Here is a 25,450-nt window from a genome sequence, read left to right as displayed (position 1 = left end):
ATTTCGCTCCTGCCAATCTTTACACAGATTGGCACAGTCAAGATATTGGTGAACCTGCATAGGTAGGGTCCTGTATTTGTTGCAACAGAATCGCCCAAAGCTAACACCTTTTAAGATTTTAACAGGAGCAAACATTAGATTGATAGCTGTGGTGACATAATAGTTTAGTGTAATTTTGTTTGGTCTGCCTAGATTAAATCTGGATCAGTGTCTTTTTGTACACATACAAACATAATACACAGAAAACTGATTTGGATCAGCCCCTTGAGCCATTGTTTGGTTGCAGTGTTTTTTTAACGTTTGGATCATCCAACAGGAGTGTTAAGCAGCTATACAATTTGCGTTTATCAGTGATTGCTCAAGGGAAGGAGTCCCGTTCTGGTGTAGTAACTTCGCACAGTTTAAAAATCTTAAGCTTGGAACTCAGTTCTACAGCCTGGTCTTGACTAAGATGCTTTTCACCTCTGCCAACCACACGTTGGCGTAACCTGTGTGCATGAATATCCTGGTACCACGGGATGTGCCATGATCAGATTCGACCACAACACACACACAAAAATGCCTTCTTGTGAATGGCACGATGTGCATTCAAGGTGGGCTGACTTGTGTGAATGTTGCCAGTCTCAATAGTTTTTTTTTTTCACTTGACTTTACAATTTAGACTTAACGGTCCCCTTGTCATTTTCAATTTTCCATTGCTTTTGCTAGTCGACATCGTTGTGTCTTTTCAACAAGTTAATCTTGGTAACACCTGGCAGATTTCTCATATCCCCCTAGACAGTGCTAAAAACCCAACCTACCATATAGAGCCCCAGGTGTCCCTGGAACCGTTCCCAAACTTACCTTGAAAGGATCCACGTTCACAATGAAGAAGCACCTTATGTACTGAAATTCCCCAATGAATCCTACATCTATACATCTAATGGTGTTAAGTTACTGCTAAGCTTGTCTGTTCCTCGGGCTACATATATTTACTTGGATACGTCTGCCCTCACCTTGGATGTGGAGGGCAGATTTGGAAATTACGGTGTGGATAATCTATAGACCTTAAATAATGTCATATGTTTAGGTTTCACCTGCACAGCGCTTGTGCTGTGCTTGGAAATCTATTGTAAATAAAAAAAAATAAAAAAAATAAAAAACCGGGCTTCGAGACCGCCTATTACTTAACATTGGGCGGTTCCGACGTTACTCTCTTTTCATTACTTCTTATTGGTTAGCACGTCATCTGGTTTCGCTGTGCAGTTCTTTCTGCTCTGCTTTCTGTTCCTGCTGTGGCGTGGACCTTAGCCCAACAGGTACTATATTTTGTGTTATTTGCATTTAGCACGCCGTACAAGTGCATCTGCTATTGGTGGCTTTGCCAATGTTTGTTTCTCAGACACCATTACCATGTGATTTTAACAAACATTCCTGCGGTATTTTGTACTGTTTCCAGTTAGTCGGGAAGGGCTGCTTAAAAATCTCATCAAGATATCAAATGCACAGAAGGCTGATTAAATCACAGCTTCTAAGTAGCTTTAAAAGCACTATTTAAAACACACCAACTCCCTTTCAGCCAACCAGGCCCTTCTGTCTACCAGTGCCAAAACACAGCAGTACAGTTCAGAGCAGAAAGACAAAGTATATTCATCTGAGAAGTGAAATAGGGCTGCTGGACGAAATAAACAACAGAAAACCTAATTATGATGTTAAGAGGAGGCTGCCAGTTTCTGCAGTCTCTGTAGAGGGAAGTAACGCACTGTCATACAATGGTTGATTATTTAGTTTTTCAGTTAGTGGTTTTAGAAAGCGCCACACATCCCATTTAGGTTACTTCGGAGCGCTGAAGAATGAAAGGGATTACGTTTGACAAAGGCAGAGGATGTTAATTAAGCCCATTTCCTATACCCTGTAAGCACAAATCGAGATTGCTTGGCACTGCTGTTTTATCGAAAGAACACTGTTCTTCCTCGAAGCCTCCCTACCACAGTAGTGGGTGAATAATATTAAGCTTCCTGGGGAAAAAAAAACAAAAAAAAACCATGAGAATTTGTACTACAGCAGTACAGGGAGGTGTACAGAGGGTTACACTCTGCCCCAACGGTGTCCCTAAAAGTGTAGTGTGCGGTTGGTAGAGATCACCCGTGTAACTCACATCGGCTTCACCAGTGCAGCCATTTTTTGGTAGTGAGGATTATTTTTCTGCTATGCACTGATCCACAAATGCAAGAGGGCGGAAAGGCCCATGGAAACGCCTGATGTGATCAATGTGAAAAGCACTTGCCCTCCGGCAAGGTGGAACTGGACACAAAATCGGCCCAACATCAAAATAAAAATGCCCCCCATTAGCAAATCAGATAGCTGATAAAGTGTCACGTTAGTATATTGGGCCACTTGTGAATTTGTAAAGACACTTTGCATATATGTTTGCAAGGTATAGAAAACTGCGTGTATTTGTGCTTGCTGCAGCAATGTTTGTTTTCGTTTTTTTGTTGGGAATCAACAGTAAAAATCTGCCAAGCAAACCATAAAACAGGCCCACAAACACCCAAAAAATGACCCACACACTGACCTATCAGACCTAATAGGCAAGTCCGACGCATCCGCTTCAGCCACCCTCTTCATCTTCACTCGTGTCCCAAAAGGTAGAGTGTTTTACATAAGCACCATTTATAATACACATTATTTTTCCTCTATTACACACGGGGGCTTAATTGATTTGCCCAGGATCACAGGATATTAAGCCGACACTGAGAATTTAACTTTCGTCCACAGTCCCAACGTCAGCAGCTCTGCCTTCCCCATGAATTAGTTATGTTAACCCATCACCCCTTATACTCTAAAACAGTAGTATTACAAGCATTGACCAACACAATAAATCTTGCATATGCAAATTTTATTGGCTTTGCCAATGCTTGCTAAGGAATATATCTCAGTCAATGTCTTCTGTTACCTCTTAAAACAGGGGAGCAATTTTTCTCTGGCAGCACATTTGGAATTTTACCTGGAAGTTTAAAGGGAGTGTGTGGGTGTGCCACAACTAGGATTGGAAGGACATAGGCCTTAAGTTTGAGTGTCCACAAGGACATGGTCTGACCTTTTTTTTTTGAGGAGGCATTGGATGACCCCTATAGGACCTGAAGTCATTAAAAAGGTTGGGTTAGTGTGTGGTTGTTGAAAAGTTAGGGGATAGTGGACTTGTGGCTGTAGCTTAGCAATATCACTCATTGCGCAGTTTGTTTGAGGTTTTTCCATTTTGAAGTTGTGTAAGATGTACTTTTCACTTGGAAGAGACAGACTCTGGTATAACCTCAGAAATAATTCGTCTTTATTAAAATATACTGTTGGCCGAACCTAAGCAACATATTCGGGGGAATCCGAAACTTTGTGAAATGATACACGCTATATTGAGAAAAGCCTGCCTAGTACCTAGTATGCAGGTTCGCTTATAGCCCTTGTATTGAGGTGGAGTTAGTTGCATAATGTATTAAAAGCTCTTGTTTGTTTCTGGAAAGGAAATGTGTGCTCTTGACATGCAGGTAGTTTTCTCGTTCCACCATTTTTTAATAGTTCTGTCTGAGACTGTCATACTTTGCATGGTGGACTCTTGTAGAAAAAAACAGATAAATAGGTCAGGTAATTAAACCCACTATCCCTGTGACAGGAGGGCCTCCTCCATGTCAAGCGTCTCTGTAAAGAAACTTGTAGTGACTCCACCGAAAGATACCGGTTAGTCATATCATCTCTTGTTGAAGCCCCTGCTCCATCAAGCCCCTAAATGTCAACCACGAGTCTCAGTAAACTGGCAAATATCCCCGACCCGATCCCTCTGCCAGTAGCCTCCAGCCTACTGTTGTTTATCTTTGGCAGCACAAGACCACCTTGTGGGAGGTAGAATCAGTCATTTGTCTGTGGGTGGCAAGCCATAACATCTATTGAGCGCATCCTGCAGATAGTTCATAAGGGCTATGCCCTGCCATTCCTTTCTGCACTACATTTTCACCCACATCCAAGCAGCTTTCAGAGGAACATTTGTCCATTTTGGTCCAGGAGAAAGGAGCTATAGGTTGAGAGAAGAAAGCCATACAGAGAGTCCTTGCCTTGGAGATCAGAACTGGGTGTTACTCCTATTATTTCCTAATGCAGAGAAAGGTCATTGGCCTTCACCCCATTCTAGAGCTTCAATTTATCAATTTCTTCCCCTGGACGGACAAAGTCAAAATGCTCACACTGGCCCAGGTTCTATTTGCAATGGATCCAGGACACTTGATTGCAGCACTGGACCTGCAGAATGCCTATTTCCATATTCCTTTCCTGCATGCCCACTGGTGCTGTTTGCCGTTCAAGGTGGGCCACAAGCATTTTCAGTTTTTACTTCATTTCAGATTCACCAGTGCCCCTATTAAGTGGTTGAGAAAGTGATTGATGTAGTTGCAACATATCTTTGGAGGTCAAGGATACCAGTCTTCCTTTACCTCGACCACAGGCTGTTAAAGGTGGGCTTGCAACCGTCAGTCGTGGACCACTTAGTCAGTGGCAAACTTATCTGGGGTTCATGATCAGCATGCCAAAGTCACAGCTAACTCCCTTGCAAAGGCTCCCTTTCATCAGAACCATCCATGATACAGAGTACCTATGGACCTTCCCTCTGGGTGAACAATTATAGGATATGTGAGGTATGATCCTGATATTCCATTGTTGGTCCTGGGACTCCGTAAGGGTGACTGAGGATTCTTGGCCTATTGACCTTCTGTGTCCTGATAATGTTGATAATGCCAGATGGAACATGCAGACTCTGCAGTGGTATCTGAACTCTCAGTGAGCCCAGCAACAAGGGAACCTGCCAGATTTCATCAGACATACTCTAGGCTTAGACAGGGACCCACTCTCATATCATCCTGTTAGAGCTGCGGGCCATTATATTGGCATTGATAGACTTCCTGCCGTCCATCAAGAGGAGACTTTCTCAGGTCCTCACAGACATCACCACCACCTTGTGGTTTTGCAACAAATAAGGGGAAGTCGGGCCCTGGTTTCTGTGCAAGGAAGCCCTGCACATATGGGACAGACTAAGTTGCCAGGGTATTTCCTTGTTCATACACCACCTGTCAGGATCTTTAACACAAGGTTGCACAATATGAGTCATAAGGAATGGCAGTTACATCCGAAGGTTGCACAGGTTGTCTTCCAGCAAAGAATAGAACCCTGGCCTGATCTCTTTGCCACACAGAGAACGTACCTTTTCCAAATTTGTATATGCTGGAATTTCCAAGAAAGCTCTCTGAGATGCATTCTACCTGGGATGCAGTACAGAACTATTGTATGTCATCCCATCACTATTTCTTCTGACCCATTTTCTGGGGGGAAAAAATGACTGGGCCCAAATCATCCTAGTGGCTCCAGATTTGGCCAGGAGAGTGTGTTACCCAGAACGTCAGGGCATGAGCATCTGCCTTCTGATCATGCTGCTGCTTTGGGAGGATCTTCTGTCACCGTAGAAGGGCTTGGTCTTGAACCCGGGCCTGCTCAGTCTATACTTCAATGTATGGAAGTTCAGCTGCAGCACTTTACTATTTTCGATCTCTCTGTCAAAGAGACGGATGTCATTGTTGTGGCCATGCATCCTTTTGCAATGCCTGTGTACTCTGCAATAGATTTGTGATGTGGCCCCTGTAATGCAGACCCATTGTGGGCTAAACTGTCAGATGTCTTACTGTTCATTTTCTCTTTTTGCCCCAGTAAGGACTTGCAAAGGGCAAGGTTAAAGGTTGTCTTTTGGCCCTTTCAGCCTTTTTGCATTTACCTGACCAACTGTCCTTGTTCAAATAACTTGCTGTGATGTGGTTTCTCAAAGGTTTGATCGCCAAATTTCCTTCTACACCTTTTGTGAAGCCATATTTGGACCTTTATTTGGTCCTTACCTTCTTCATGTGTGTACCCCTTTTGAATGGCTGTAGAGCTGTTCTCTATATCATCAGACCCCGAAGACAGTCATTCTTATCACAATAACCTCCGCTCATCTCATGTGTGAGCTTCAAGCTTTATCAGTCCAGCCATCCTACACCACCTTCTTTTTCAGCAAATTGATGCTGAGGACAAGCACAGCCTTTCTACTGAAAGTTGTGACTCCCTTTCTCGTCAGACAGTCTGTTAGCAGTTGGGTTATTAGTTGTGTAGGATGTGAATCCTGCACAAGAAATAGGTCCAGAATTATCTCCTTACTGAGGACAAAGTACCCCATTGTGACACTTGAGCTGCTCAGGTTAACGAAGCAGAGCAGTTCAAGGCCTACTCAGAGGAGGTGATGTGGCCTAGTAATCACCATTCACTGGCACACAACAACAAAACTCAATAAATGATTGTCCAGTTAGTGTTTTATTTCTGAAAAAGGAAATTTACCTTAACTACATATACATCACCAAATACTACCCTTTAAATTGCAAACATATGCAGCAAGTAGATGCAGATAAAGATACATTCAGTGACTTGCTCAAACCACATTTGAGCCCTAGTGGGTCATGACACCCCCCTCCCCACCTACACCAAATGCAACATCAGAATATGAGCACATATTCAGAATTATTATTAAAATCAGTAGAGTGAGTAACGTTTAGACCTGACAGCCTTAGGGTGGTTTTCCTTTCCAGCTTTTTGCCTACCTCCTCCACTTTTCTGACCTTGCTTTTGCTGCCCCTGACTCTGTGCACTTTGCCACTGTTAACCAGTACTAGAGTGTTTGTGCTCTCTCCCCTAAAACATGGTAACATTGGATTTACCCAGGTTGGCATATTTAATCTACTTATATGTTCCTAGTAAAGTGCACTACAGGTGCCCAGGGCTTGTAAATTAAATTCTGTTTGTGGACCTAGAGCACTGATTGTGCCATCCACTGGGTGTAGCCCTCTAGCCATGCCTCAGTCCTGCCAGTGCAGAGTCTGTGCGGTCAGTTTTACACTGCCATGTCAACCTGGCAAAATAACCCTGTCACTAGGCCCAAACCTTCCCTTCTTATAAATATACCACCCCTAAATTAGGCCCTGCACAACCCAGATGGCAGGGTGCAATGTATTTAAAAGGCATGACATGTACTTTTAAGTTTTACATGTCTTGGTAGTGGACAAAACTCATAAAGTTGTTTTTCACTACAGCAAGACCTGTCTCTCCTGTAGGATAACATTGGGATTACCTGTTTGGTGCCTCTGGACTCACAATTCAAAATCACAATTTATGGTGAAGTCGAATTTTAAATTGCAGTTCTGAAAATACCACTTTTACAAAGTTGGCATTCTCTTACTTTAGCCATTTGGTACCTGCTGTCTGTCTCCGAATACACGTGTGGGATGGGTGACAGCTGGGCTGTGTACATTTCCTCCAGACAGCCACACACAAAGGTAGCTTAGGTGTGACTTGATGGGCTGTCCACCCCCGATGGGCCATCCTGGCAGGATTTGAGGGTGGAGCTGGGCACGGCCTCACACTTACAACTGAATAAACTGTTCCCTGTCTCCACACAAAGAGCTGCATATCCCCCTGTAGTGAGCCTGGAGCCAGGGCAGGAAGGCAGGACCTTGGTGCACCTCAAAGACCTTTCTTTGTAGTCTCCCCACTTCAAAGGCACAACTGGGTATTAGTACTGGACCTCTGACACCACCACTGGACCTGTGGATACTCTGTCAGGAAGAAGGACTGCTGTGCCGCTACAAAGACTGCCACTCTGCTGGACTGCTGCTTTGCTGTGCTGACGTGCTGCCTACTGCCTCTTGCGTGGGAGTGAGAAAGATGGACCTGCATCTCTCCACCCCAAAGCCCAGAGTGACACCAAGGGCCAGATGACTGGTCTTCTGTCATCTGAAGTCTCAGGAACATAAAAGGCTTCCAACTTACCTGTGTCTGGACTCTGCCAGCTGTGAATCTGCTCTGCCAAGTGGTGCCACCCCAGTCCTGGACCCTTGAAAGTGATGCTTAAGGTGCTTTTTCATTCAGGCCACCCTTCTTCATCGGAACCAGCACATTTCCACCGGTGCTGAGATCAGAACCAGAGCATCTTTGCCTTTGGGTGGATCAGAACTAGCGCATCCTCATCACTGGGTGGAGCGGGCCCAAAGCATCACCTTTGGAACCAGTGCATCACCCTCGGAATAGATGCATCCTCTGCTACTGGAGCAGAACTGATGCATCGCTTTCGGGACCAGCGCATTGTCCTCAGAACTGACATGTACCTGCCTTTTGCATGGAGAAAAAAGACGCATCTTCCTTCTGTTGCAAGATCGAAACTACCACATTGCCTCAGCTGCATGTCTCATCTGCCTCATCGTTGATGCAACCATGATCAAGGTACTTTTGTTCAGCATGCCTAAATGGGTCCCTGTATCTGGCCTGCACTTCATCGAGACTGGCTTGAACTTTTGACTTTGTCCCAGTCCGGCATGACCAGATATCCCTGATTGGTGCTTCTTGCTTTTAAGTTCTTTTTGACAGTTTATTCTTTAAAAATGTGGGACTCAAGTAAAACTAAAGTCCTACTCATTATTTTTTGTTGTTTTGGTTTTGTTTTATTTATTAAACTAAGCTCTATTTTTCTAACTAGTTCTTGTTATCTTTTTGTGTGGTGTGTTCACTCTTTTACAATTCAAAGTGTTGCACAAATACTTTAAACATATTCTCTTAAAGTTGACTGCTCTGTGCCAAACTACCAGAGGGTGAGTACAGGTTAATTTAGGGTGTGCTTGTGACTTACCCTGTCTAGGATTATGGTTCCTGATTGGACGGGGTTCCATACCTCTGCCAACCAGAAGCCAAATGTCTATTAGTAACTATATTTGAATGCATTCCTTGTTAATACAGCATTGCAGTGTTCACCAATAAAAACGTACTGTAGCGTTATCAGTAGCCCAAAATGTGTCAGAGCCTTTCTTTGATACCCTCATGCCATATAATTAAGCCATAGAACGCACCACGAGGGTACCCTGCACCCCTGAGCTGAAAAGCAGAAGCCCCAGCTCCGGTAGTGCTTTAAAAATTAATAAAACCTCTCCCAGGGTCACTTTCGCTAGGGCCCTGATGACTCTGGGCCTGTTTATCCAGAACATCTTCTGCTGGTCTGCTGCACTCCTAGCAGCCCCCACATATGCCTCAATGAGCGTTGGTGGTGCCTCTGCCCTCCCTTGGGCATTACAAAGCACAATACAGTACTCAAATTAGTCCATGCTTGGTTTTATGAGGAACTCCCAGGCCTGTAGGGTTGAATGTTATTGGACGGGTTTGCAGCTTGTGTTTATCCAGCTGCCTTGTGCAGTCCACGTGTTTCTTTTGCTACTTTTTCTTTATATCCCTCTTGGGTGCCCTGATCCTACCTCACGCCCTTTCCCTTAATAAAGTCATTATTTCAAGCTGCGGCCAACCCCGGGCTGTGGTACAACCTGGGGGTAATTTGGAGGAGATGCAGCAGCCACTACACATCTTCATGTGGTGTGTTAAAATTGGCAAGTACTTCAAAGTTTATATCTTGGGTCCTTTTGGTCCAATTTTGCCCATCTGGGACTTGTTTTACTCCAATGGTGAGCTCTTGCTACTGGGATCATGTTCAGATGGCCTCCTGGCCTTTTTCAGGGCTCAGTTTGTGGGAGCTGGTCTTACTATATTTTCTTTTACTGGCTGCTGGTGCTTGCCTCCTGCTGGTGGGGACTGCTTATGCAACCCCTTCACTACCAGCCAGCAGAGCACCCTCATGCCCACACTACCAAGCCCCAGAGCCTTCTGGCTGTCTTGCAGGGCAATTAGAGTGGCAGTGGATTCCATATCTTCCTCTAAGTGGTCCTCCTGGGGTATAAGGAGGCCAGCACCACTGGCCCTGGAGAGACCCACTTACTTCTGGGGGACAGATCCAGACAAAGTCCTTAGTAGGGAATCACGTGGTTTCTCCTTTCTGCAGTCTGAGTCTGCTGTTGATGCCTTCCAGGTCCAGTGTATAGTAACTGCCTCTCTCTTGTGCAGGCTTTTGCAAGTATGGATGGAAAGTTCTAGATGCAAGGCACCCCTGCCCAATCCTAGTATACAGCATCCTTCTTCCACCCCTATCCCAACCATTCTGCACAGCATTCTGAGACAGTCCAGTATGTCAAACTCTTGTTCAAAACATTTCTAGACAAGATGAGGTAGCTAATGTTTTGTCTCTGGACCCTGCCCATGGCAATGCACCTCTAAATGGTTTGATCCTTCAGGTAACCTGCAGAGTCTGGCATTCAAGTTGTGATTTGCAAAACATATTTGTTTGCCACTGGTGATCACAGGAGTAAAGTGAGGGAATTATTTTCCACACCGGGTCCATCACCATAACGTGATTAGCCGGTCAAATACGTTTTCTCAGAGTAGATGATTTGGTGACAGATAGGATGTAAAGATTGGGCTATACTGTGTCATGCATGAGCTGTTTGAAACCAAAAGCCTCATTTGACCTGAATCTGTATTTTTTAGATTACGTTACCTGATCTCTGTTATCTATGGAAGGCACATTAGTGTGCTGCATTTCCCAGTGGGCCTCCGAATTGTTCAGTATCTTCCTTTCGGACAAGTTTATACTAAGCTCTTCCGCCTTTCCACCCGAAAATGGTGTCAGATTTTTACTCAATCAGTTAGATTTTTTCCCCAGAGTCCTATTTCGTGTCTGGATCGTTGGTCAGTTTTTCCTGGCCAATGCAAGGAAATGTTACTCTTACCATCTTGTAATTGCTTATGTTGGTGATGTAGGCAGGACAGCTTCCAAGGCCACAAGAGCAAGATGAGTTACCTTGCCTAATAAAGGTACTTCATATCAGGGCACCCTCTTGCTTTGAATAGCCGTATACTAGAACAATTCCTAATATATGGGTTGAGGTCAATCATTTGATATTACAGAATCTTTGGAAATATTTAGATTGTTCTAGTTTGTTCAGGTCTTCCGTGTTAGTGTTGGTAGTATTTCTGCTTGAGTTTTAAATATGACTGAGAAAACTAATATTAGCAAGCATACACAGTCTTCATTCAAGATCTATTTCTGAATATTTATCTGTCACACATTTGTTAAAAAGTGAACAGTATCATTCATTTAGTCTGCACATATTTTGGTTTACATCATGCATCAATTTGTCCACATCAATTACGCACACATATTATTATTGAGATCATTTGGTGGTTCAGTATTATATTTCCCATTTATTGAGATGGCTGTTCTTTGTTGTACATAAACACCAGGAAATGTCATATTATATATCTGCTTACTACGATACATTCTGTGTTGTGTGATCAACATCTTACATTTTCAACTGTCGATGAGATTTACCCTTCAGTGTTGGTCAATGCCACCTTCCACAACACTTTTGCTACATGTTTACAGCACCATCTTCTGCTGACTCCACCCAGATTACAACACATAAAGCTCCTCATATCTTTTCTGAACACTGCAGCGTAAGCACCCTTGTGCACTTGGTTAACTGACATTTTCATCACTCACCTGGAATAATATCTTTGTACCTAGAATGCTGACCTTTCTGGTTTACTATCCTTTAAGTCCATATTCTTGGTTGATCAAAAATATTTTTTGTTAAAACAAAGCCTTATGTTGTTCGGTGATTACACTGTTTTTTTTAATTTATTTTTTATGACTATTCTTAACTTGCTATTGCCACCAATATTTTAAATGTATCTTTTCACTTAAAAGCTCTTGTTTTGTAAATATGTTTGTTGTATTAATTTCTGGGTATATTTCAAAATAATTTTAGTATCATTTGAGCTGACACCACTGACTCAAACGGTTGAATTCATCTAATACCAACCAGGTCAATACATCACAGCCCATATGCAATAATACTTCAAACTCCTACGTGCTCTTACATAACTCCTCTATAAAAAAAGAAAATTAACCATTAACACTAAAAACATTTGTAACTACAGACCTATCACCAGAATCAAATGCATCACAAAAACCCTAGAATCGGTGGCTAGGTCACATCTCTTCGCCTATCTAGGAACTAGCTTGTTAAATGACTTCTAGCCATCATTTGGCCCCAAGCATAGAAACCTACATCATAACATCAGAGAAGAACTGCTCAACTTAAAAAAACAAAGGATTTTCCTCCATCAAGGTAGTCTGCTTCTTAAAAATGCAAGAACTGGCAAAGGTGTACACTCACACAGCAATGTAAGCTCCTTTGAATCAAGTGAATACCTGCTGTGCCTAGCTTTGATTTTCAACAGCTTTGATGAGAAGTTTCAAGACTCGGAAGTAGGTTGTAGAAGACCACCCGCCCCCCCAAGTTGTGAAGTAAAAAGAGATTACAAACTGGAAGTAATAGCATCACCTGTCACATATCCTTATTTTCTTCAGCGTGTTGAAGTGAGTGAATGCGTGTTGAAGTAAGTGAATGTTGCAATTCCAGTTAATCCAAAATCTTACTGTTTAGAATCTCCATTATGCTCTCCATGTAGGAATGCTGAGAGATTAGGTTAGGAACTACAGAAAATCTCACAAAATGTCTCTCGCCCTCAGTTCTTCGTCAGACCAAATAATCTCACTGTCTCGAGTAGATTTCAAGCCACGTTTGTGTTCCATGCTAGGACAAACCTTAGTGCTGACTGTATGTGTAGTGGCGAAGTCCTGGGTTGACATTAACCAAATGCAGGACTGGTGAAGGAAAGTATATCACGTAGCTAGACATCACCGCTGTAATAAAAGTGTGAAGAAGATGGTCCTAGCGGCTCTATTCGTTAACACTGTCCAGTGAGTTTAGATAATTTATCCATAACAAAAATGCTAAACCAGCTGCCAATATGTTCCCGTCTCACCCTGTGCTCTACCACAATTTCCCCAAAATACTCTCTACTCCCAAGTGTTTAAAAGTCACCCACGAAATATATCAAAAGATGTATCTATTCTCTTCACATGCAATACTTATGATTAAAATACTATAACATTGCCTCTTTTTTATATTATTTTTATGTATCGCTCCAAAGCTCGGTAATGCAATGAATTATGAACCGTATTGGCTTAAAATGAGATAGACTGGTATTCTATGGTTTAAATTGGCCTCAAAATGATGTTAAAGTGAAGGCAATCGTGTCCTTGTTTTTCTTTTTTGACTATTCGATCCAGAGACTTTTTCTCCCAACAATTGAGATTTCCACGGTGGTATAAATAATTTTATAGTGGATGGCCATCAAAAGTGCTTCAAACTGCAGTGCTCTCTCACAGCAACACTATGTTTTTTCTTTTCCATCCGTGTGTACTTTTCATTCTCAGAGGTGGCATAGTGCCCCTCACTTCTGATGCAATAGTGCCTCGTGTTGAAGCACATGTGTACTTGCAACTTACTACTGATACGTTTTTCCTCAGTAGGGCCTAAACCGTATTGAAAAAATGTTTGCCAAGAGAAATGGGTGAGTGGTGTGCGTGGAGAGTGCTTGCTAAATGAACTAGGAGTTCTACTTGGTAGAAGTTTGTAAAATATTGTACGTTGTTAAAAATGAAATAAAGGTACCCTCAATGCAGTTCTCTGTGGCATTATGATATAAAAACATGCAGCATCTCCTTCCGTTTTTGTGGGTTATGGGTGTACCTTTTATTTGCGTCCTAGCTTCATAATGATTGTTAGAAGGCACATGTGCTTCTCTGGGTGGTATCCGTGCATTTAGAGAGTTTTGCAGCTAAAACCGCATTTTTAATCTACATGTTCTGTCCGTTGACCTCACCCTGGCTAGATAGCAACATACTTTGATCACCCTCCTCACTGCGTGCTATTTGACCATTGAACTCCTATAATGTTTGTGCTGGAACTCTGAAACCTTAGATTAATATCGGACTAGGCCATGGTGTATTGGTCATGTAGTTGGTTGCAAATACTAAATTTAAACCAGTGTGCCATGAAAATAGTAAGGATGTACTGTTTCTACCTGAGGTAACAATAATGAACTCCAACAGTGGCTATTTTTATTTAGTGTGTGCTACTGTTTATTTTTTTCTGTATCTTGACTTATTCACAGTTGCCCAATTGTGTTCATCATAGTGACTTTGACTTTAGTGACCTCAGACCGATACATTGTACCTGCACATCACTCTCTTTATTCCATTCTGCAGCTCCCTCATCTGTCTACCTGTATCTGAACACTTTATTCTGTTGATGGGGCAGTTAACTTTCCATGGAGCACATTGATGTTAACTTTGTTTGCTTTCCCTTTGGACAGGAACACTGATTTTCCCTTTGTTTGTTTATATGCAGAGGAGACGTGCTACCAACTGGAGGAACCTCTTATGAAGCTCTTGCTCAACCCCTCTTCCGCTATATTGCTTTGTGTCAGATGCAAACTAATGCCAGTTGTTTGTATGTGTGAAGTCCTGTGAGGGTTGTCTTGTGTTTGGTACCTAAATAAATACCTCAGTGTTTCACCAGTCTGTGTCCTGCTTTTGTGAGTTTCTGCTTTTGCTGTCAGATGGGGTCGCAAAGTTCTCCAAATGATCTGTTTGAGACACATGGGTAGCTTTGTTCTGTTTTCTGATATGTCAATTGGCCCTTGCTCTCTCTCCTTATAGGTCAAGAAAAAGGATAACGTTTTTTGTGATACTATTTTTTTTTACCTATCTCAAAGTAATAAACAGCATAATTGTCATAAATTTGCTATCAAAACATAGGATTGTATTGTATACCAATTGTTTGCATAGTCCATATTTTCTTCAATACCACAACACCTCTTTCAAGGCACAGTGAGGTATTTTGTACCAGTGGCTCACACTTCATCCCTCAGTTCATTTTTCAGCAACTGCATCCAGTGGATAAAGGAATGTAATGGTTGAAGCCATAAATAGTTCCAGTGATCATGCAAATGTCTGTTTTTCTTGTTTCTGCTTAAAAATATCTCTATAAGCAAAATCCTTCGGTGTTTAAATACTGTGACTACTGGGGTGGTGACATAGTTCAAATGCAGACCCTCATGACCTATGTATACAGTTTAAAGGCTCAGTTATGAAATCTGCGACTGCAAAGCTTGTTGCAGTTTGTTTTCCTAAGCAAGACACATTGAAGAGAATAGCTATACATGGCTTTGGTGAAGTGTTTAATGTGCCCCGCTTCAGGTGAGTTGTGTGCTTGAGGAGCAATGTTTCCTCAGCTCGAGTGCCAAGGTCTCCCAGCAGATACCATTGGCAGGACTGGTGGCCAAAAAGCTGGAAGAATAGAGGTCTTGGTCCCAGAAAAGTCCATATCAAACGTTAAGCGAGACTTGAGTAAATACCAGACTTCTGTGCTTGTGGTGTTAGTTTTTGGTGGAATCTCTGCAGGCTTTGGAAGTGGTTCTCGCAGTTATGGATTTGGAGATATCCAAGACTTCAGAGAAGAGTTTGCTTGCAATGTATCTTTATTGCATTTTACTAGACACGCTAATTCACCGCTTACAGCTCTGAACGACCAGCCACTAAATTAATAATACAAGAAAGCAGACAGACAAATCATCGCAATGGACCAGTTGTTCGTTCTAGACTGGCACGGGAAATGCAAATGCCATTTATTAGCTGGGGCATAGTGGCAGCCTGGTACAATGCACTTTTTTTTAGATACTACTTTGTATGCCATCAGTGTCTGTGCCTTCAGACCAAGACACACTTTCATTCTCTAATTCCAATGTAACTTGTCCAGAGGTGGTTCGTGGGTCTCTGGTCTGAGGGATGATTTAGTTTTTGCACCGGGACTTCCATTGTGATCAGTGACTTTTAATTTTCTCCTAGAGTATTTTGGTCCCTTCAGAGCAGAGGTGCTGGTAATGATTTTACAATTCAGAGGTTCCATTTTCCACGTTCCACTTGCTTTACCACCTTTCCTCCTGTACTGAACAGAGCACATCGGATTTGGCTCCTTCTACACCAGCACTACCAGTCTCTTTTGGATCTTTGGTTCTTCGAATTTAATAGATGCTCATGAATAGCTGCCAGGTCTTTCTTCGGTACCAGGGGCAAGGCCTTGGGTGTTTTTGCAGTGCTGTGTAAATAACAGCATCGATGTCAATGTCACCACTGCTTGCAGTCTGTATAGCGAACATTTAACACCGAAGCTTGAAGACATTTTTGCACTATTGTATTTCAAAATAGTTCTTAATTGAGTAATAAAATGTATCTCGATCTTGTGATGTTCTGTTTTGATAACCAGGATCCGTTCGACTTAAACATGAGCACTTTTGGGGATCATTACTCTGAAAAACAGAGGGAAGTATGTAGACAAGTTTCAAGCTGAAAAGAACTCTGATGGGTTGATCTGCTGGGCATAGTTGGTTTGTTAATGTCCCCAAGACAATAATAAATGATCTGACAACAGACAGATCTTCAGATAATTGCTTCTTGAATATATATATTTGTCAGAAATATACAGATGTTACATTTCATCATATACATTGTCCATAAAGGGCTTTTGGGAGAGTGAATCTCTCTGCTTATTTCTGGAGCTTATAAGGCTCATTGTATAGATGCCTCAGAGTTTTGGAATTGCCATTTATGTAACTTGGTTGAGGGAAAAGTGGTAAATTGTCTGACTTGATTGATCATCCAGCATCAGATTTTGTTGTTGTTCATGTAGCTTATGCAATAAAAGACCTTTTCAGTTCTCGCCTACAGGACAGCTTTTAAGTTGGAAAGATCATGCTGATTCTACCACGTTCGACAACTTGCATTTATATGGAGTCGTTCTCCATCTTAAGAAATAATACTGGGAAGAGTTACTTTTGAAAGACTGGTAGAGGCCCAGTCTGTAACGTGGTGGGTGAACAAGTACCTTTCATTCTCTTATATGTGAGGGTTTTGGCCCAGATAATGTCCCCACCTCTTGGGTCTGTGCAGTCCTGTCCCTAATAATGTCAGACTGTCTTTTCTAGTAGCCATCGCAGTAGATAATGTGGTAAACACAAGGTATGCATCTTCAAAGGACATCCATAATGTAGTACTTTGAGAGAATAATCACTAGACTGAATCTATGAATTTTTTTTCAAGGTAATTTCAGAATTTCCCCTCTATCGTTGTAAGCAACCTCCTGCATGCTGTCTACTTTGTTGTCGATCTAAAGCAGAGGAAAAACCCTATAGAAAGTCTCACAGGTAGACTTGAGTATATGTCTGCAAGTGATTAAACTAGATGAACTAGGCAGTTGATTATTGGTTAAGGATGATACTCTTACAGGAGTTGGCAGCAATGTGTAAACAGACATATCTCTAGATAGTAACTCAAAGTGGAGGACAATACTTCAAAACTTAATTTTTATTTTGGGAAAAACATAGCACTTAACTGTGGAATGCTGGTGTACTCTTGCCTGGATGGAAGCCTTTTGGGGAAGAGATTAGGTGATGTTGCGGTGCTTGATGGTGGTTTTGGAGTTTAGCTGCTTATCCTGGTGAACCCAGAGTATATAAAACCAATGGTTGCAAGGATTAGCAGTGTAATATTTCATTCAGCAACTATTGACTTAATGAAAGAATAGAACTCAACCTCAGTTACGTAATTCTTAAGCAAATTGCATAGCCCGAGCAAGAAAACAGGATATATTTCTCTTAGCCCCTTGACAGTGTTGCATGCAGATAGGTAAAATAGTCATTTTTACTTTCAGTGAAACATTATTTCATGCAAGAAAGAAGGATGGGTGTCCTGGGTGGAATTTTGTGGATGCTGAAAACACACCACCATATTTACATACAACTTGCTGTAGAGTTTTGAGGTGGTCGATGTTCCCATGCGGTCAGACGTCGACCACTTTCTCTTCTTTGTATACCTCTAACATTTACTGACTTGCCTCTGATGTCCAGCAGTGGGATTATAGGGACTTTTGGTTCTTCAATATGTTATGTTTCTTTGTGAATATGTGAAGTTCCACCCGCCAGATTTGATGGGTATGTTTGGAAACGTATTTCAAACAGTGCAGAATGTACAGGGGAACCGGGAAACATTAGAAACCTGGTTTATTTTGGTGACGTAATTTCCGGTAAATGCTTTGTTACTTCAGCCCACTTTATATTGCCCTCCTACTTCAACACCACGTTCATCTTCCAATATTCCTGGTCCCTCTGTCTTGAGAGGTGTCAAGGGAAATGAGGAAGTGAACATAATAACTTCCTATGATGTAGTGTCATCAGTTGGTGTTGATACCGAACAACACCCGGGTGACATTCTACACCATAAAGTGTTCTTTAACCGCGTTCTCGCTGTTGACATACAGTCCCCTGGCAGTCAGTTTCCTAAATGTTTCTAGCGAAGTACCTGAAGAAAGCTTTTTCTTCATACGTTGTCCGTAGCCACACACGAGCACATGCCCACTCGACCATTCACACACTCCCGGTTTGCACCTGATCTGTGTTGACAGCCGTGTGCTTTAGCCTATTATGTATTTTCCCTAGAAAAAACATTATCTTTACTTTCCTTTCTTCTAATACAGAGCACCAGTTTATTTTAGTACCAATTAAACTGTCTATGTGTATTTTATGAAATAAATAAAGAAAAGAATTGAACTGCAATATTAAATATAGTCTGTTTTCTGGAGGTACGCTTCTTATGCACTCCGATATTGTGCTCATATAGAGGTTCGAGGCCTTTAATGTAATATGGCGTCTGGGAAGCCTTGTCCTGCCTTTCGAAAACATTTGAGACTGTGGATTGAGGAGTTAAGCAGAGAGAACAGTGGTTTACATGTTAGACTGGAATCGGTCTTTTTTAAATGCTAGAATTTTGCCCTGCTGGCCAGAAAAACATATGTAGCTGTGATGCAAGGTTTGATACAAAAAGGATGAAGATCAGTCTCCCTGAACAAATCACAGCAGGCCATTCATTTCTATTTTGGTTTGATGCTTTCTGATTATACCAATTGAAAGATTTCATTAAGCACCAACAAATATGTCATACAAACCGTTAATTCAGTTCTTTACATCACAGTGAAATAACCCAACGTTTGTGTTTGACCTTTTCAAGAACATGTATTTTTAATATTGCGTCTTAATCAGTTATGCCAATTTAGTCACATGGGCACACAGTTGCATCTTCAGAAATTGTGATGTAAGCATTCAGTCATACACCAAATTTGAACTCTTCATTGGAGCATGTTGTCAAAAGAGTTGTTGCTTGAAAGAAACAAGAAACCTACAAGCTTGAACACAGCTTGACAGAGATCTTGACTCGGACCATGGCATAGTCTATTGTGCGGTATAATCTATGGCACAGCAGATTTATACTATCTTCAAGTACTTACTTGTCTGCCAGTTTCTGTACAAATTGTCTTCTGAAAAGTTTAGTGTTTCATCATAAAGTGAAAATGTAATCTCTTGCACCAATAAAAGATGATTGTACACATACGAAATTACTAATCCAGTGGTTTCGGGGATTTTGTTTTCACTTGGAAAGTAATCCCAACAACAAAATCAACATTGGATATTTGAAACAAAAGCTAATCAAGGTGCTTTCTGTTATCTTGAATGAGATACGTATGTATCATAATATTTTGATCATTGTTCTCAGTGTTTTTCCATCCACCATATTTGGCAATGGAGGACCTCAGTACGTTGCAGCCAATCACACCACGCTGGCTCCCACAGTCAGTAGTGTTTATCCTAGCAAAGCTGGTCCTTTTGACATTCACTTTAGTAATTCACCTCGGCAGGCTGAAGCTGTAATAAATACTTTTGATCATCTTGACTATTTTGCTGCCCATTCTTGTATAGGGGAGCTTTAAAATATTTTCTTTATTCCTTGTACCCGTTTTTCTAATTGTCGGAAAATGTTGTTTTAGCACTTTATTGCTCTGTAGCTCAAAGGCACTCGTAATAGCCTTTTAGTGGACACAGACAGATTTTAAGTTGGTTAACTAACACACAGGAGGTACCCGTTTGCCGTGCCAGGATAGAAATTCAACACTGAGATTTTTTCATTTCTTTTGTAAAATTGCTCAATATTTTTTGTGTTACTCAAACAGACATGAATAATCAAAAGCCGGGAACTTAAACACTGAACTGTTTATACAGAATTGTGCACTACCAAAACTCGGTAGCGTTTCATGAGTGATGAGTTCTCTATGGTTTGCTTGCAGTTTTTGCAACCCAACTGATTTTAGTCCGTCAACCACTGGACTGTTGTAATCATGTCACACAAAATATTTTGTGCATAAATAAATTAATCTATACCTAGCAACAATAGGCCTGACCCAATATTAGCTGGCGACAATTCCAGCTGTAATATTACAGTGCATTGTACTTCCTGGTAGTTAGCTTTTTCTATTCCTTTTATTTTTTAAATAAATAAAAAAGAACATGTAGTGCGGACAGTTGGACCAGGTTTGTATTCCTCAAGTGTTCGGAGTGTTTTTAAGATCAGTGGCCAGATACTACGAACTTAGCATTGTGCAAGAATGGATCAGATGTGGTTTCGAAACATTTTTGGTGCCAGTTGAATGGTTAGAAAACTGATTTTGCTCCAGTCCTTATTGTATCTGCGTGGTTGCATTAGGGCATACAAGGAGAACATTGATTTTGCAGTGATTGCAAAAATCATGAGACATTGTTTACTTATACATTATCTTTCTTTAGTAATGACATATTTAACGGACAAAGGATGAAAACCCCTTTTTAACACGCCTTAAGCACATTGATGCTGTATTGATACTACATGTATATAACAATAAATTGTAGTTGTTTAATTTTTCCCCAAGAAGACACATTAAAAATACACTAAATTCTGTTTGTTCCATTATTTTGCCTGGCGTAAAATCTCAATGTAATTTACTGCAAAAAGTCCTGGCGGCTTAATTCCTTATTGCACATGCAGCAATAGCGGAGTGAAAAACTATTTTCTCCATTTATACAATGCAAATCCTGGCCTAGACCGCCAAATCTGTTAAAACCAAACCATTATGTTAGTTTTATTTTTTTTAAACCAGTGCACAACAAGCGGATTGAAGCACACTTTCTTAGTTGACAATTTCTTCCCTGCTGTTTTAGCTAGCCTATTGCAGGGAAATCGCTTTTTGCCAGTCTTAACTCCTTTTAGGATTTTCTGATGGGTGTTTGTCAGTAGACCAGCATTTTACATGTTTGCACAGCATCCCCAGTAGTTGAAATTGCTCTTCTAGGACCCTTGGCCCAAGCACGCCAAGTAGGGCTCAGATTTTCGTCTCGGCACCGGAGTATAGGTTTAACTTTAACCACCACCCGAGAAAGAAACAAGACAAATACAATTGTATGTGTTAGGGGTATATGCGAATATGTGAGCGGTACACCTCTTAAGCTCCCTCGATAAACGGACTCTTCTACGCAGAGTAGTTTAATATGTGACTGGAGGAGCAGCCAATCTGTATATTGCACTTATTAGAACCTCCCACCCAGACACAGCAAAACACAAAGTAGTTTTGGTAACCACAGACAGACCGTTGTCGTTCTGACTCTTGCAGCACAGGCTTTCTGTGAGTGTGAGAGAGCGATTGTATAGTATGGTGGGCTAACCTGGGTGTAATTACTACTTCTCTCAGCCTTGAACTGCAAACCTCCTGATCACTGTGCAGTGATAAACAAGTTCGCATTTCCTGCTTCCCAATTGGCGCCCTATTTATCCGATTTAGCGGGTGGTGACATGCTGACGCCGTGATAGAGAGCTTCTCTGCCCACAGCCGACCTGCATCGGAGCAACAGGGCTTCCTTCCGGGCAGGAGGCTTATGTTAATCGGCCAGAATAAATACCCACTACTCCTACGCACATGGCCAGCCTCTGCGCCCCCTCCAATAAACCGAACATTCCTGCCTAACTGCTCACGTTTCGAGATGCCATCAAACTCTTAGACACATGACCCTTTGCAGTGTGTCCCAACGTGGTTTAATTTGTAAGTTATTAGGACATCGCAAAGTTTAAAACTGTGTATCTTCCACTGTGTCGCAAGGTGACACCTTTCGAGTGTTAAATAATCAGCCAGTTTAGTTTCTTGTTAATCTGTCAAAACAACAATCCCGCTAAAGAATAATTAAAATGCATTAGCACGCCAGCTGATGTAAAATGTATATGTTTTATCCATCCCAGCCCCCCTTTTTTGCTGAGACATTTCTTGTTTTCATAAGTGAGCCCCTGGGCCCCTCTAAACTGTCAGCACTGCCATTTGGCTTATGTCACTGGGGTTAGTACAACTCATTCATGTTTTTTTTTTTTAAATTTTTTTATTTTATTTTTTTTATTAGTACTTCTGCCACTTTATTTTGAAATATCACATCTTTCTTCAGGTTATGAACAAAATCAACTGTCGGCAACTTACCTGCTACTGGGCGATCCGTTTCCCAACCTCTAAAATAGCAGATATTTAACTCCACATCCCACTTCGTCTGATTCTCCCTCTTCACTTAGTTCTCCAGCTGACGTCTTTTTCTTACTCAGCCTCTACAAATAGTACATATGAAGTCTTAATCTAAACGTGCGTCTGGCTTAATGAAACTTCCCACCCCCTGCTCAGGTACGATGTCAGCGCCTGCTCCATTTTTGCGGTTTGTGTTGCCTTCATTGTAATCCAGGGCCTCTTGTCTCCTGCATTTGATTAGTTCGGTGTCACCGTAGAATATTTCAGTTCCCGCCGTTTGGCAGTCTGCACTATCCTTCCCCGTTTATCCCACCTGCTGCTCTCCAGCTTTCCACTGGACTCAGCCTCCTTCACGCTCTCTAATCCCTTGTCATTGTACTTTTTGCACTTGCAACGTTTCCCCCACTTCATCGCAAATCATTCTCTGCTCTTTCTAAATCCACCTCCGCCCTCACAAGTATGATTTTTGTGAAAGCCCACTTCTAAGCGTTTACTTGTCTCTTTGCTTGGTCCTGAAAACCATGGTGATGTCTAGCTGTGTTGGTTCCCGTCAGAGCTCTTTTGGGTTCTTGTTCCCATGTCCTCTTAATTGTGCTGTGTTGCTTCTTTGGCACTGGTGCCCTAAATGCACCATTGCTTGCTTGCTGCAAATGATAATCTATGTAGCCCTAAGTACCACATTTTCGACATTTTAAGCACTGTAAATAATACTTTTTACTGTTACCTGTTTCAAGGGTAGTCGGTGTATCCGATCCCAGATTGAAGAAAGCCATTGTTTGACTTGCTGTGAATTCAATTTATGATGTAGTCAAACACAGATGTCTGCATTGGGTGCTTAAGTCCCCTGCAAAGCATGCTTTACCAATTGTTTTATATTCTTTTACAAATGTATAATTATTGTCATCACAGCTGTTTCACAAGCTATGATTGTGATTTTATTTAAGGGCTAATGCAAAGGAAATTATACCCCGTGTTATAAGCATGGTGTAAAATATTTTTTTGGGGGGCAAAAAGTAAAATTCTCAGTGGCTAAAAAAGGCCTATTCAGCAAGATCGCCTTTTTTCTAGAGAGCAGTATGTTAATGTCTTTTAGATGTTTGTCCTCTTTAACCAAAGTCGTCATCTACTCAAAATAAGTAAGGTGGCATGAATTGTTTATATGCCAGTACATTTTTTCAAGCCAATGAAAGGGACATATCTTTCTGTGTAGCAGCAAAGAAGCTGCCATGGCTGACCTTGAATGTTTCTGCCATTTACATTTCAGAGGTGCTGCTTTGTGGTGCATTTCACATCTGGTGATACTTGACTGGTTCCCATAATTTTAAGATATACTTTTTAAAACTAAAGTGTTTCCTGCCTTCACGGCTTATAGATAGACCAATAATTCAGAACATACCGCTCCTGTACTGCTTTTGCACTACTCTGGCTTTTTTCTCACCTCGCTTCCAGGTCTTTAAGTGCAGATTGTAGCTTTTGATGCATGTTGACTCAATTCAAGGCCTCATTGGTTTGGTCTTAAACTTCTCTCCTCCTCGAACATAAGCCCCTTGGGGCATTTCCAAGGATATCATTGTGTCCTTAGCAAAGATGGCCTGTAGTGAATGTTTAACATACTGTAGCTCTATCTTGGATATGTGCAGCTAAAACCTAGTCTGAGCTCCCGGATGCTGCGAGTTATCTCTTCAGTGCTGCCGGCGAGGTCATAAGAACTTTAAAAAGTGAATGAGCGTGAATCATCCAGTTATGCTTTGTCTCTCAAAGCAGCCTACTGTTCATTTATCCATTGGTCAGGTATTGAACAGTTGATACTTGTTATTGTAATGTAATTAGTAAACTAGTATGATTCCATTTATGGTTACCTTTGCCCTTTCCCCTAGAAGCATTGTACCAGAGGAAGACGGAGAAGCTCCCAGGTTCATTTGGGCCAAGCTGAGGACCTTAAAAGAGGAAAGCTCTCTCCAGGCTCCTTGAGGCAATTGGATTTATCCATGGAACCATCTCCTCCGCTTGAATTTCTATCGGTAATAAATCACATACATTTACCTAATAAGATTCTGAGGCCGTATTAATTAGTCCATCTTTAAGAAATGATAAAACAATTTCCTTTTTTAACTCTTTCTGATAGTTCATTATGCAAATGGTGCACTTTGATGATAAATGCCAAGGTTTATACCTGCTGTGATCTCAGAGTGAACCTTGTATTCTCTTGTCTGTTCCCCTTCACCCTGAGAACGTCTCTTAGACTACTTGTTTGAGTTTCATATTTGATTTTAACTCTTGGAGTATTTTCCTGCTACTATGAAGTAATCTTTTCAACCTTCACCACCCTCTGCCTCACCATGACTTGGGTCAAAGTATGACAAAGTGAAGCAAATATGTGTGTTAAGTTGCCTAAATGGCCAGTTAAGGACGTGCTTGCTGTTAGTTGTTAGGGTTCTAGTCATAGCCCGGTATTTCACATGTTTAGTACTTATTTTTTTGTAAAGAGGTCTTTACAACATTTGATGCACACATAACCACTATATTTAAGAAAGGCATTTTATTTCTCCCACCTTAACTCCAGCTTTCTTCCTCCGTTTATTATCATCAGTGTATCTGGCGTTTCTCATCAATAAAAACAAAAAAAAAATCTTACTGACATTTAACATGTTTCATAAGGCAAATTATGGGTCATTTCTTAAAATGAAATCAACACACTGTTAATGCGTAACATCGCACAATCCATATATTTTTTTGTTCGGTTTCATAGTTCTTACTATTCCGACCCCCCCCTTTGAGGGACCGGGAAGGATATTTATTTTGGTGAACTCATTACGTCATCAAGATAGTAAAACACAGAACTACAGGCATGGCACTGTAAGCCTTTTAAGAGCGCTCATTCTTAGCATAGTGAAGAGGACAATAGTTGAAAACAAATATTGGCAAAGACAACAGATATGGCACCCAAGCTAATGCTTTGGTTAATTTTGATTGAATACAAAAGCCAAAAAAGGAAAATAGAAACCATACCGCCTCCTAAACGTAAAGCCTACCTGATTGCAGTTCAGATGTTAAAATATAGAAAAATACCCACTTCTTATATTTTAATAGAACAGTAAAGGGGCTTTCCAAGTCAGGTGTTCTGAGAACAGGGATGTAAACTCTTAGTTTTA

At 41.4% G+C, this 25,450-nt stretch overlaps 1 protein-coding gene across 7 annotated transcripts in view; it reads left to right on the top strand.

Annotated features, from left to right (window-relative positions):
* Positions 1 to 25,450, top strand: part of PHF14 (PHD finger protein 14) — a 791,087-nt gene that overhangs the window by 241,050 nt on the left and 524,587 nt on the right. For 3 of the 7 annotated variants that reach the window (XM_069211832.1, XM_069211834.1, XM_069211835.1), the window contains exon 15: positions 24,176 to 24,319. In XM_069211832.1, the coding sequence (XP_069067933.1) occupies positions 24,176 to 24,319 (144 nt within the window). Of the gene's footprint in view, positions 1 to 14,231; positions 14,402 to 24,175; positions 24,320 to 25,450 lie in introns of those variants that run through there. The other 4 variants (XM_069211833.1, XM_069211836.1, XM_069211837.1 and 1 more) reach the window with 2 other exon arrangements.

Source organism: Pleurodeles waltl, chromosome 10, assembly GCF_031143425.1.
Source record: "Pleurodeles waltl isolate 20211129_DDA chromosome 10, aPleWal1.hap1.20221129, whole genome shotgun sequence".
NCBI lineage: Eukaryota > Metazoa > Chordata > Amphibia > Caudata > Salamandridae > Pleurodeles > Pleurodeles waltl.
This window is presented reverse-complemented; position numbering and strand designations above follow the sequence as displayed.